Genomic DNA, 13,195 nt, shown 5'->3' on the forward strand with positions numbered 1-13,195 from the left:
ACCCCCTATGTTTCACCGATGAGGTCCTGGACTATGAATTTCCAGAGGGATTCAAACCCGTAAACATAGAGGCATATGATGGAACAACGGACCCTGGAGTCTGGATCGAGGATTATATCCTCCACATACACATGGCTAGAGGAGATGATCTCCATGCCATAAAATATTTACCCCTTAAGCTTAAAGGGCCAGCCTGGCATTAGCTCAAAAGCCTTCCTGAAAACACAATTGGAAGTTGGGAAGAGCTCGAGGATGCTTTCCGAGCAAATTTCCAAGGGACCTATGTCCGCCCTCCGGATGCAGACGATCTTAGTCACATAACTCAACAGCCCGGAGAATCAGCTCGGCAGTTCTGGAATAGATTCCTCACTAAAACGAATCAGATAGTGGACTGTCCGGACGCCGAAGCCTTAGCAGCTTTTAGGCATAACGTCCGAGATGAATGGCTCGCCTGACAACTTGGCCAAGAAAAGCCAAGAACAATGGCCGCACTAACAAGCCTCATGACCCGCTTTTGTGCAGGAGAGGACAGCTGGTTGGCAAGGTGCAGTCCCAGTGACCCAAGTACATCCGAAACTAGGGATGGAAACGGAAAACCGCGACGCAACAAGGACCGTCGCCAGACTAAGGAAAAAAGTCCGAAGAGCACGGCAGTCAATGCCAGATTCAAAGGCTCATGACAAAATCAGACAAAACCGCCCCTCCAGGATAACAGGGACGATCCATCCAACTTAAATAAAATCCTGGACAGGATATGTCAGATACACAGTACTCCCGGAAAGCCTGCTAACCATACCCATAGAGATTGTTGGGTTTTCAAACAATCTGGCAGACTCAATGCCGAACACAAGGGGCTCGACACACCAAGCGAAGACGAGGATGAACCCCAAAAGCAGAGCACCAGGAAACAAAAGAACTTCCCACAAGAAGTAAAAACAGTGAACTTACTTCACATAACAAAACGTGCGGCGCCCATAAAGGTATGCACCACAGGACCTATCCCCAAAGTGTCCCGCCACTGGTTGTCAAAACCAATCATCTTCGATCAGCTAGATTATTCTAGAAATATCAAGAATGCAGGCTGGACTGCCTTGATACTCGATTCAATAATTGGCGGACTCCAGTTTTCAAATGTCCTTATGGACGGCGGCAGTGGACTAAACCTGAAATATCAGGATACAATCCATCACATGGGGATAAACCCAGCAAGAATCCACCGCAGCAAAACCTCCTTTCAAGGGGTAACACCTGGTCCGGACACCCATTGTATGGGTTTTCTCCGGCTCGAAGTTATATTCGTCTCTGCCGATAACTTCCGCCGCGAAAAGCTGACCTTCCATATCGTCCCGTTCTCAAGTCGCTATCAAGCACTACTGGGACGCGAAGCTTTCGCTCGCTTTAACACAATACCGCATTATGCATCTCTCACGCTTAAGATGCCCGGTCCACGAGGCATCATCTCTTTGAAGGGGAAGCACTAAAGTGCGCCTCCCCAAGCGGAGGACTGTGCGGCCGCTTTGACAGCCCCACAGTAAAATGGCCTCACCGGCCAAAAAACTTCGAAATAGGTCATTAAAGACCACGAACACGGATAGACGAGTTCGGTACAAAATCATCATTGATGCAGGCTTAATGGCCATATACCCCCGCACTAGGGGCTCCATGCATATACAATAAGAGACAATAAAGCTCAATTTTATATATTTTACTTTATACTTTGTTTATTTTAAACTTTTTTCGGCACGACCCGTTTTCAACTCAGTTCCTCTCTTTTATAGATGAACGTCGTGGGGCGCCCGTCCAGGATACGGCACAACGGAGACACAGGCGCAGACGTGCAGTAGGGACCCGTCCTAAAGGATTCTTTTTAGATTAAGACCCTGCGTAAACCTTTTTTACTGTCTCTTGTTGCTACACATCCCCTGGTTTTTTCTGATATAACCAAGGAGGAGGCTGGCGTCTTGGCATGTGGCCATGTCAGAATTTTTGCACGTACCTGGACACTATGGGCTTTTTTAATAAAGAGTGTTGTTTCGCCCGCACTCATAAAGACCGAACACCTTAGGGAGTGTTCGGCGTCGCGAGTTTTGGCATTATATGCATCAGCTCCGAATCATGTCTTTGGTCAAATGTTGGGTTGCTCGGCTCCTGCGTTCGGCTACCTTACGTTCCGCTCTATCGGCTAAGGTAGCACCAGGAGAACTACTGCGATTGTGCCCCGATTCGGCCGAGCGAGCACCTCAGTAGAGAAAGCCGAAAACTGACTGTCATGATGTAGCGTGAGACTGGTCAGCCACTCGATGACCTATCGGAATCTATCGGATTCCTCCGCTTTAACGAATGGCCGCTTCCCGGTCAGGCACATACGCGCCCCGAACTCGGGCGAGCGCAGTCGCCACCACGGGGCTACCTAAATAGTCTCACTGTCAAGCTCCTATGGCTAAGTGAAAGTGTTAAAGCATTATAGTCCGGTTACCTGGACCGCTGCGCTATCACCTCCTTTGTAGGACCAAGACGTTGGGTCAAGTGTGAAAATGCGTCTTCTGCGAGCACCCCCGCACTATGTGCGTGGGGGCTGAAGCCAACGACTGCCATCTTTCAGATTTTGTATATATATATCTTAAAACGGCCGCACAGGAGGTGTTCCCAATACTTGAAGGCACAAGTATAAAAAGGCCACTACAGTTTATCAAAATATTACTTTATAATTACATATGCTATCATAACATAGCAACTTTCGAGCACTGTGTCTCTATTACACGAGCGCCTTCAAGGACTTCCTGAAAATAGTGCTCGGAGGGTACTCGGCTTTTGTCCGAATCTCAGGACGCAACAACGGTGGTCTCCATCTCTACCCATTACGTCTTGACACGGGCAAGAGCCATCCTTGTGCCCTCTATGCATGCTGACCTCTTCATTGCATTAATACGCGGCACCGCGTCAAGGAATTGCTGCACCAAGCTGAAATAACTCTTCGGCTCTGATCTCCCCGGCCACAGATGACCCATGACGTACTTCATGGCGAGTCCGGAAAACCTATTCAGTTCGGCCCATTGAACCAAACGATCGTCCACTGCCAGTGGACGCTCTGGATTGTGAAACTGCGACCAGAAAAGCTTTTCCACTTCGCGATCTTTCTGATCTCGAAAGTGTTCGGTCGCATCAGCAGCACTCGCTGCCAAATCCAGATAGGTATCCTCCACACTCCACATCCGGTCCAACGGAGCAAACTTCGGATCACAAAATTTCCTTCGCAGCATAAAGGGCTTTCCAGCCGCAATCTGTTCGGCCTGACGCAGCTCCTCCTCCGCAGCTCTCATCGCAGAGCGCGCGTCCTTGGCATTGGCAATGGCCTTCTCTAAGTCCATCTGTTTCGCCTGGTCTTCTTTCTCAAAAAGTCTGCAACGGTCTGCAGCGCTCTTTAACTTTTCGGCCATCTCGGCCATCTCTTCCTTGCTTTGGCAATGAGCATCCTGTTCGGCTCTCAGCTCTTCAAGGGCTTTCTTGGCAGCCGCATCACTTTCTCTGGCTTGTTCTTTAGCTCGGGCAAGTTTTGCCCTGAGACTCTCCACGGCGGCCGCATCATCTGCGTCAAGCACACACATCGTAAGACACTGGCATAAAACTCTTCTTACCTGATGCCGCCCGAGGAATTACATACCTTGAGCCTCATCAAGCCGCTTGTTGACAGGTTCGATGTCAACATCTGCCACGTCCAGTTGCCGCTTTAGTTCGGCAAAATCATCAGTTCGGCTCGATTCCGGACACCCTGCCGCCTACATTCAAAGGCGACATCTTAGACCTGGGATTATGATCCTCCGCGTGCCGTCATTTCTTAACGACGCGCAGAGTCTCAGGGGCTACTATCTACACAGGGCAAATCTTATTCATGCGCAACTGACAAAAGTGTACATTTTCTAATGTACATCAAAACCCGTCAATAAAATTTTGACGGCCTCATGCAGTCCACTCTCTGCGGATGAGATCCTTTCAATCACCGTGCCCATCAATGCACGGTGCTCCTCCGAGATAGAAGCTCGCCCCAGCAGAATCTTTAGCTCCTCCGGCCGAGCACCAGACGGTGCCGGACTTGTCCCATGACCTCTTTCGAAGGCCGGACGCGGAGAACCTCAGGGGGGCACATAGCTATCTTCCGCCCCTGCAGGATTCGGAGAAACCCTCCGCGACGACACCTCAGGGTCGCCCGCCTCGCTAGGCGGCACGGCTAGGGGAGGCGTCCCGCTCTCCATCATCTCCGGAAGGAGATCCCCCGAAGATGAGCTCTGCTGAGAAGGGCTGAGGTCCGAGCTACAAGGTAAAATTTTGGTTAATCTTCTCAGATATAAATCAAGGATTTCCCTCATCCCTTAAAAGGAAAATCTTTCTCTACTTACGGCTCGCTGGAGGGCTGATCCCCTTGAGGGCGTAGTCCGGCTGAGGAACTCCCCGGCGTCGGACCCTCTGACGAGGATTTTTTTCCCCCGCTTCGAGGCCATGGTTTCGGGGTCGTCAGAAGCGGCCCTCTTCTTCCCCTTAGGAGAAGAATTGTCGGTTCCTCCCTTCGGAGCAGCCTCCTTCGAGGAGGCCATAGTTTCCTTGTCCTCCCCCTTGTTTCCCTCCAAAGGCATTATCTCCAGCATCCTGACCAGCACGGGATCCGGCCTGGTTTCGGGAAGGGGAGTCGGACACCTGATCAGCTTTGCCTTCGCTATCCACTCATGTTTAAAAGGACAGCTCTTTTAGGGGCAAGTTTATGACAATTATACGGATAGAAGGTCCGGGCACAAGGTTGCTTACTTGAGTATCCGGGCGATTGCAGCTTAGGCCTGCATCCTCGGTTAAATCCGGACACATCTCTTGTGATCCGAAGAACATTTTATACATCTCCGCGGGCGTTGCGCCCATGAAATTCTGGAGAGCTCGCGGTCCCTCTGGATTAAACTCCCACAGGCGAAGGGAGCGACATTTGCCGGGCAATATTCGGCGAAACAACATGACCTGCGTCACCTTGACCAGGCTGAGGTCTCCTTCCAAGAGATCCTTAATGCGGCCCTGTAACAAGGGCATGTCTTTGGGCAAACCCCAATCTAACCCTCTGTTGACCCATGACGCTAGCCGTGGTGGGGGACCCGAGCGAAAGGCAGGAGGCGCCACCCACTTGGTGCTCCGGGGAGCGGTGATATAAAACCACTCTCGTTGCCACAAGCCTAGCTCCTCTTGAAAAGAGCCCTCGGGCCATGGAGCATCAGCATTTTTGCTTATAACAGCGCCTCCGCACTCTGTGTGTCGTCCCTTGATCATCTTCGGCTCCACTTTGAAGGTCTTGAGCCATAATCCGAAGTGAGGGGTAACACGGAGGAACGCTTCACACACGACAATAAACGAGGAGATATGGAGGATGGACTCTGGAGCTAAGTCATGGAATTCCAGCCCGTAATAAAATAGCAGTCCCCTCACAAAGGGATCCATTGGGAAGCCCAACCCCCGAAGGAAGTGAGACATGAACACCACGCTCTCACCAGGCTGGGGACTGGGAATGACCTGCCCTTGAGCAGGCAACCTATGCGAAATTTCGCCGGTCAGGAACTTAGCCTCCCTCAACTTTAGTATGTCCTCCTCCGTGACGGAGGAGGGCGTCCATCGGCCTTGAAGGTCAGAACCGGACATTATCGAAGGTCCGAAGCGCCTGGAATCTGGAGCCTAGGGTGTTGGAACTCGAGGCGACGGGCGAACTCGCTTGAGATTGAAAAAAGGAGTAAGGCCTTGGTCTCTTTATAAGAGGTTGAATACCAAGAGCCCTCCCCGTAACCGTTCGGGACTCATCTTTAATCGAGGAAACGTGCTAACGGGCGTGGTTGGGTCACCCACGTCCGTATTGATGAGAATCCCGTAAAAGGGGGTACACGATCTCTGCTTTGACAAGACGTGCCAAGGAAACCGCCTCGCAAAACGTGCTGAGGTGGAAAAGTAAAAACGATTCGAGTAAAGGACTTGGCCGTAGTGTGATGACGCACTGCGGAATACGTCAGCAGATTTGATTTGTGTTAATATTATTCTCTCTATGGCAATATGTGGAAACTTATTTTGCAGAGCCGGACACTACTCTTGGTGTTTACAATCTTCTATGAAGGACTTGGAGGAGGAACCCGCCTTGCAATGCCAAAGACAATCTGCGTGCCGGACTCGTCGTCATTGAAGCCTGGTTCAGGGGCTACTGAGGGAGTCCTGGATTAGGGGGTGTTCGGGTAGCCGGACTATACCTTCAGCCGGACTCCAGGACTATGAAGATACAAGATTGAAGACTTCGTCCCGTGTCCGGATGGGACTTTCCTTGGCGTGGAAGGCAAGCTTGGCGATGCGGATATTCAAGATGTCCTACCATTGTAACCGACTCTGTGTAATCCTAACCCTATCCAGTGTCTATATAAACCGGAGGGTTGTAGTCCGTAGGACATCAACTCCATATACAACAATCATACCATAGGCTAGCTTCTAGGGTTTAGCCTCCTTGATCTTGTGGTAGATCTACTCTTGTACTACCCATATCATCAATATTAATCAAGCAGGAGTAGGGTATTACCTCCATCGAGAGGGCCCGAACCTGGGTAAAAACATCGTGTCCCTTGTCTCCTGTTACCATCCGGCCTTGACGCACAGTTCGGAACCCCCTACCCGAGATCCACCGGTTTTGACACCGACAGTATGTATATGCCAGGGTTGCACATGTAACAGAGACATGTGTGCTCACAGATTGCTGCTAGTCTATTTCTTGTAACCATGTAAATAGATTATTTGTTACATGGCACTCCTTTGGCAATTTCTCAAAGTTGCTTGATCAGTCTATACCACTTAAATATGTTATGCTACTGTTGTCAGCACTTCAAGATGAACTTGTAGGTTAAATATTTGAGTTTCATTTGTAAACTTGTTGACATACGAACATTTGAAGTTTACGGTGCCCGGTTCGATGATCAGAGGCTTCACGTCATGCATATGTTTGTTAGTGAAATATTCTAGGTATGACAACAAAATGATAGCTGCCTTCAAGAGGTCCGACAAGAACCTGAATGACAACCTCAATGATGTAGTACTTAGTTCTGTGACGTGTGTATTACTTTGTCATTTGACACACTTTGCTTTTGATAATTTTTTAAGAAACCTCATGTTTACTCTTATTTTATAGTAGATACATTACTATTCTCATTTGTAGGCACTATAAGATTTAAGAATTTTGGACATGGAAATCATTTTTATATTTGTTGTAATAATATTATTTCTAGTATTTGTTCATATATATACAATCATCTATGGTTCTTGTGAATATGCAGGTAAGATTGGGCAATGTGCTACTTGGTGCTGCTCATCACAATCAAACATCAGGAGGGCCGACAGCAAGAACCTAAATAACAGCCTCGATAGTTTGTATGATCTGTTGATGTAAAATGAAGTGTACTTATGATGTGTGATATATTTTGTAAATAAAAATTGCAAGTTATCATTTTGTAGAGGAATTTACAAACTGCTATGATGTAGATACATAGAGGTGAACTGTGTAATGTTGTACTTATCAAATATTTTCTCTTGGACCAAAATTGCCATTAGGCTTCGTGTAATGCATTATACTAAAAAATGGGTTGAAAGAAATGGGATAATGTGCTCAGCCACGACGAATTTTGTGACGGAAAATACTATCCATGATAGGTAGACACGTCATTCGAATTGGTGAATAAAAAATCTTACATATGTTAGTCCATGACGGATTGTTCCGTCACAATGGATTGGGCCTGGGCGGGCCTGGGGCAGATGCATGACGGACAAGAGTCGTCATGTAAGGTATGCTGTCAAATTATGATGCGATATACATGACGGATCAAAACTGTCACGTATTAACATATTTCTTGTAATGTCGTAATCAGCGTCGGGGCCTTTGATGATGAAGCCGGCGTGGCGAACTCCTCGTCGCTAAGCGGCTGACCAATAGAGGTGAGCATGTCCGCCAGCACCTTCATCTTGTTGAAGTAGGTCGTAGCGGAGGAGTCCAGCTTCTTGATGTCGGCGAGTTCACTGCGAAGGGCCATCGAGCGGGAGGTAGAGACCTAGGCAAAGGCGTGCTCCAGGGTCGTCCAGGAATCCATGGAGGTGGCGGCGAAGAGACAAAGGCCAGAGACCCCGTCGTCGAGGGAACCCTGGATGGCAGAGAGGATTGCCTGGTCGTGCTGCACCCACATACGGTGTTCCGGGTTGATGGCTGGGCCGTGGACTGTAGCGATGACCCACGGAGGACACGATAACGAACCATCAACAAACCCAAGGAGAGATCGGCTGTGTAGCAGCGGTAGGACCTTGGCGCGCCAGAACAAGTAGTTGTCCGGTATGAATCGGATGGCGATCAAGTTGTCAAAGTGGAACGGCCCGGTGGGCGTGATTGCGCCAGCAGCAGGGACAATTAGCGACGGAGCCGCGATAGGATCCACGACCGCGACCGATGCCGTGGGTGGCGGCGCGGGGACGATCGGGATCACGACCGTGGGTGGTGCCGTGAGCGAGGCCGCGGGTGGCTCCACGGGCAGCGTCTCCCCTGAGGTCGCCGGGATGATGGCGAGTGTCGAGGAGGATCCAAAGGAGGCCATCACGGGCGGCGGCGGCGCGACTGGTGCTGAGGCCGTCGCGAGCGGTGACGGTGGGATCGGCACTGAAAATAGGGAGCCGATGGCGGTGGTGCCGAAGAACTGAGGCACTGACGGAGCCAGGACGAGGTGGGAGTTTAAGGAGGGCGGCAAGCCACGCGGGGATAGACCTGAAGCTGGCGGCGCCCGAACCGTAAGCGGTGATGGCGCCCGCGGCAGCAGCCCTAGGGTTTAGGGTTTTGGTGCGGCGACGGCGGCGGGTTGGGTGGAGGTGGAGGACCTAGGTTAGACTCGATACCATGTAAAACATAGCTTTTGGGGAACTGGCTCAACCCTCAAAGGGGTGGCCTATCACATATATATAATGATGACATACAAATCCAATACCAATAAGGTATGGTTTACACAGTAGAGCTACAATAGGAAGTCTAACAAATGGCTGTAGGGTCTATATAAGCTGAGGATGCCGTCGTCACAGATGCAGCCGTCGGCATACGTCCCAACACATGGCCCTGGCGGCCCGTTGGCAGACAGAAGGCTGACATCATTAAATATATGCCGACGGCCTGATGGCGGCCGACAGTAGTATATCTTATTATTTTAAATTGTAAATCCATTTCTGTTTTTATTTGAATTTTATTAATTTAAATATGACTTATCTATACTTAAAAATCTACAAATTATATATCAATTTGAGGTAAAAAATTCATAGATTATGAATATCCACTTTGTTTCTGTTTTTGAAAATATAAAAAATGGGACATGATGCAAATAGATCCTTATACTTTGTCAAAAGTACAAGTAATTCATACTTGCATCAATTTTGACAAATTTTATATGTTTTTGGATCAGAATCTTGAAATGATTCTGTTGGTACGCAATGTTTTTAAATTGGAACAAACTAAAATCATGTTTGCTTCAAATTTGCAGAAAACACCATCTTGTTTTTTTCTTGTTTGTATATTTTTTAGTCCTTGGCAAAATTAGGCAAATATCTATTTGCATTAGAAAGTTTCTAGAATTTCAGAAATCATGTTCTTACACATGCGATGCCACTCACAAAAGTTCGACACTTAGACAGGGAAAACTACCACCACAGGTAATATTTTTGAATCTTGGGCCCGCAAGATGCCCCAAGCTTGCCAATGTCCGACTAATGGCTCCTGGCAAAAAGTTTTTGCTATCTACCTAATTTTGCCGAGATCTGGTACTCGGTATATTGTCGACAATAGTGACCCAAGCTCTCCGTTTTGCCACAATTTATTTATAAATACTCGGCAAAGCATCTGCCGAGTGACCAGAGTGTGACACATGGCATTTTTCCGAGTTTGGCCCTCGGCCTTGCCCTTTTTGCCGAGTTCTGCACTCGTCAAACCATCTGTCAACTGTTCTTTTTAGAATAGTTTTTCATTAGCCCTGCAACATAACACATATATACAGCCCATATCACAAATAGTACCACATTATGGCCAAATCACATATATACATTCGAACAAGCTCATGTAACTTCCTGCTCACAAAAGCATCACTTATGGTCCACACAAGCATCATAACAAATCACAAGTAATCACTAAACCTCAGCGGCGTGGTAGGGAGTGGTGGACGGCACAATGGTGGTGGGGAGGACAGCCGAGCATGGGTTTCTACCTATATATAGGATGTTGAGAGTTGAAGGGCCAAGTTTTGGCCAACTATCTTTCGTCGCGCACTAGGAAGCTGTCCACGAGATGACGAAAAAAGTAAACGGCCGACAAAAAGTATGCCGAGCCCCATAATGTGGGAATTCGGGTAAAGCGGCCCATGAAGGAGCAAACAATAACTGCCATTATACCGACGTGACAGACACTTTGCTGAGTGCCGGGCGTCTCGAACTCGGCATAGGTCATATAAGTCGAGCTTATTTTAGTTGTCAAGCCCTCTTTATTTGGTTTTCAGCGACGGCACACCTGTGCCGAGTCGGGCATGTTGCCAAGAACTGTGCTCGTCTTACGTGGTTGTTGCGGAGATCCGGTGATTTGACCCTCGACAAAGGGGCACACATTCGGCAAAGTCCATTTTTTAGCAGTGTACAGTATGTAAATATGCACAAGGTCAGGGCCCTTGACCGGCCCTGTAGCAAGCGGTGCTCCACCTGTTTTCCCGTAGTTAGCTGAGCAAGAACAAGTGCACGCCCATGAGCCTTTCTCCCTCCCCATTGGTCCATTCGGCCATAGGTGCATGAAGTTTTTTCGTTTTTCCATGGTTGACATGGCGTTCTCACCTTCTTCCTAGTGGTTTTGGCCCGATGGCTTTGCAAACCTGGATGGAGGATGGCTCATATTTCGAAATTTTGTTCTAAGCTGATATTTCAAATTTTGGGCTGCTCTGCTATGCACTGCTATAAACCAAATCCCAACAGAGATTGACGCTACGTTTTATACAAATCGCTCTCTCTTCCAATCTGAAGCTGTTACATTTTTTTAATATAACAGAGGGTTTTCTCGAGCGTCTGCATCAAGCGATGGCGTGATGCACACACCTTGAAGCTGATAGTTTGGTAAATGTCCCCTTTCCATCGTGTCGCTGTTCTTATCTTGCAGCCCATCCAGCGGTAGTTGGGTAGTACCGACATTTGAAAAGGACACAATTATACTGCTGATGTGGGGCACATGGATAATGTGCACCATGTAATTATATAATGTGCACCATGTCCCCGGGTAGGACGAGCTACAAACGAACTTTGCCAATTATATAGGTTGGCTGGTGTAGTTGATCATTCAACATCTAGTTAGCTGGTGTAGTACAAAAGCACAAAATTCCTTTCTAAGCATAAAATATGAAATCAATTGACCCACGGTGATCTGATGTACTTCCTCTGTAACTTTTTATAAGACGATGTTAAAGTTCCTGACAGTGTCAAAAAACATATTATATTAAGTTACATATAAGAAATATCAATCAGAATCGGTTCTCTGAACCATGGTTATCTTAGGTAGAAATATCAAGTCAGTTGACCATGATTAATGTTGTCATGCACTCTAGGCAAACGCAATGAAGCCTATAAATATAGCAGTATGAACCTATCCAGCCAAGATAAACTCAATCCATCGCTTGATCGTCATGGCTCCTTCCTCCAGCTACTGACTTTAGTCCTCGTCCTGCTGGCCTCGTCGGCGGCCGTGCCGCGCGGTGCCCACCTCCACGGCACCAACCTAAAGCGCATTCGCGCGTACATGCACCAGACCCTCACGGGTCCGAACGCGACGGAGGAGACGTCGGTGCAGTCCCCGCTGGGCGGCGGCGCGACGTTTGGGCAGATCACCGTGCTGGACAACGAGCTGCGGGACAGCCCAGACCGGTGGCGCTCATCACCCCTTGGCCGTTTCCAGGGCTTGGTCGCCGAGGCGGGGCTGGCGGGCACGCCGGGCCTGCTGTCGGCGGCCAACGTGGTGTTCACGGCCGGGCGGCACCGCGGGAGCACGCTGGCCATGCTGGGCACGGTACAGAACTTACGGGCCACCGTCGAGCGCAGCGTCCTCGGGGGGACCGGCGAGTTCCGGATGGCCCGCGGGTACAGCTCCATGGTTTACATGGCCGGGGCGAGCACGTCGAACAACGATGTCTACATGATCGACTTCTTTGTTCAGGTCTAGCCGTGGTTTGAGTAGTTGTGGATTATCTCATCTAGGCTGCTGAGGAGGCCATGACCAGTTGCCATATAGGAGTATGGGAATTGTTTACAAACGGTGCACCGGCCGAAGCTCGATCGGGTAGCGATCCAGCGCTCCCGCACCTCCCGATCCATGTTGTTTTTTTTCTTGGCCCATCACGTGGCCTTGGCCCACCACGTTTACTCGGTCAGCTCTATTTTTCACCAACCGCTCAAGCTGTGGGGTGAGAAAAATATCTACAACTGCAGACGGACGAAGTTACATCCGTTTTTTGCTGCAACGTTGACGATTTTTGCTGCAACTGCCGTTGTCTTTTGCTATGACCAGTGTGTTTATTTGCTACATCCATTTTTAATGATGATGATTGGTGGCCAGCGTTCGTGCAGATGACTGGGACAACGATTTTTTGCTGCAACTATCGTCGGATTTTGCTACAACTGACGAAGAAATTTGCTACATCAATTCATGGCAGAGATGCACCCGGGACAACAACAACGATGTTTTTTGTTGCAAATGTCGTTGTCTTTTGCTACCACCAGAGAATTTTTGCTACATCTATCTTAATGGTGATGTTTGGTGCCCATCATTCGTGCAACCCGTGCAGCAAACGTCGACGGTGGAAAAAAGCTTCAGCTATCGATTTCTTGCCCAAATGAAAAAAGCTGCAACCGTTTACATGAAAGCTTCAACCCTACATTTAAAAAGCTTCAACCCGTTTACATGAAATTGTTGGAACCGGCTTTTCTTCCTCGACGATGGCCATGGCGTCTCTCTGTAGCAATTTTTTTGCGCTCTAGGTTGAAGCACCGTCATCACCATTGTTTTTGCCAGTTGCAGCTTCCTCGCAGCATGGTCACGACATTTTTTCGCCGACGGTTCCAGCAATCGCAGTCTGGCAGTCTCTCGCCGTTGAAACAA

General features: G+C 48.7%; 1 protein-coding gene across 1 annotated transcript; it reads left to right on the top strand.

The window, feature by feature from the left end:
* The first annotated feature begins 11,721 nt into the window (after window positions 1-11,721).
* LOC123147108 (dirigent protein 20-like) lies at window positions 11,722-12,557 on the top strand. Its single transcript, XM_044566345.1, has one exon. It carries the CDS (start codon window positions 11,840-11,842, stop codon window positions 12,257-12,259), a length of 420 nt encoding a protein of 139 aa, XP_044422280.1. The 5' UTR covers window positions 11,722-11,839; the 3' UTR covers window positions 12,260-12,557.
* Window positions 12,558-13,195: the final 638 nt, after the last annotated feature.

The sequence above is a fragment of the Triticum aestivum genome, chromosome 7A, assembly GCF_018294505.1.
Source record: "Triticum aestivum cultivar Chinese Spring chromosome 7A, IWGSC CS RefSeq v2.1, whole genome shotgun sequence".
In the NCBI taxonomy this organism is placed as follows: Eukaryota; Viridiplantae; Streptophyta; class Magnoliopsida; order Poales; family Poaceae; genus Triticum; species Triticum aestivum.

Bases quoted from the DNA above. Each gene is read 5' to 3' on its own strand.
- LOC123147108 (XM_044566345.1), top strand. From the start codon at position 11,840: ATGCACCAGACCCTCACGGGTCCGAACGCGACGGAGGAGACGTCGGTG.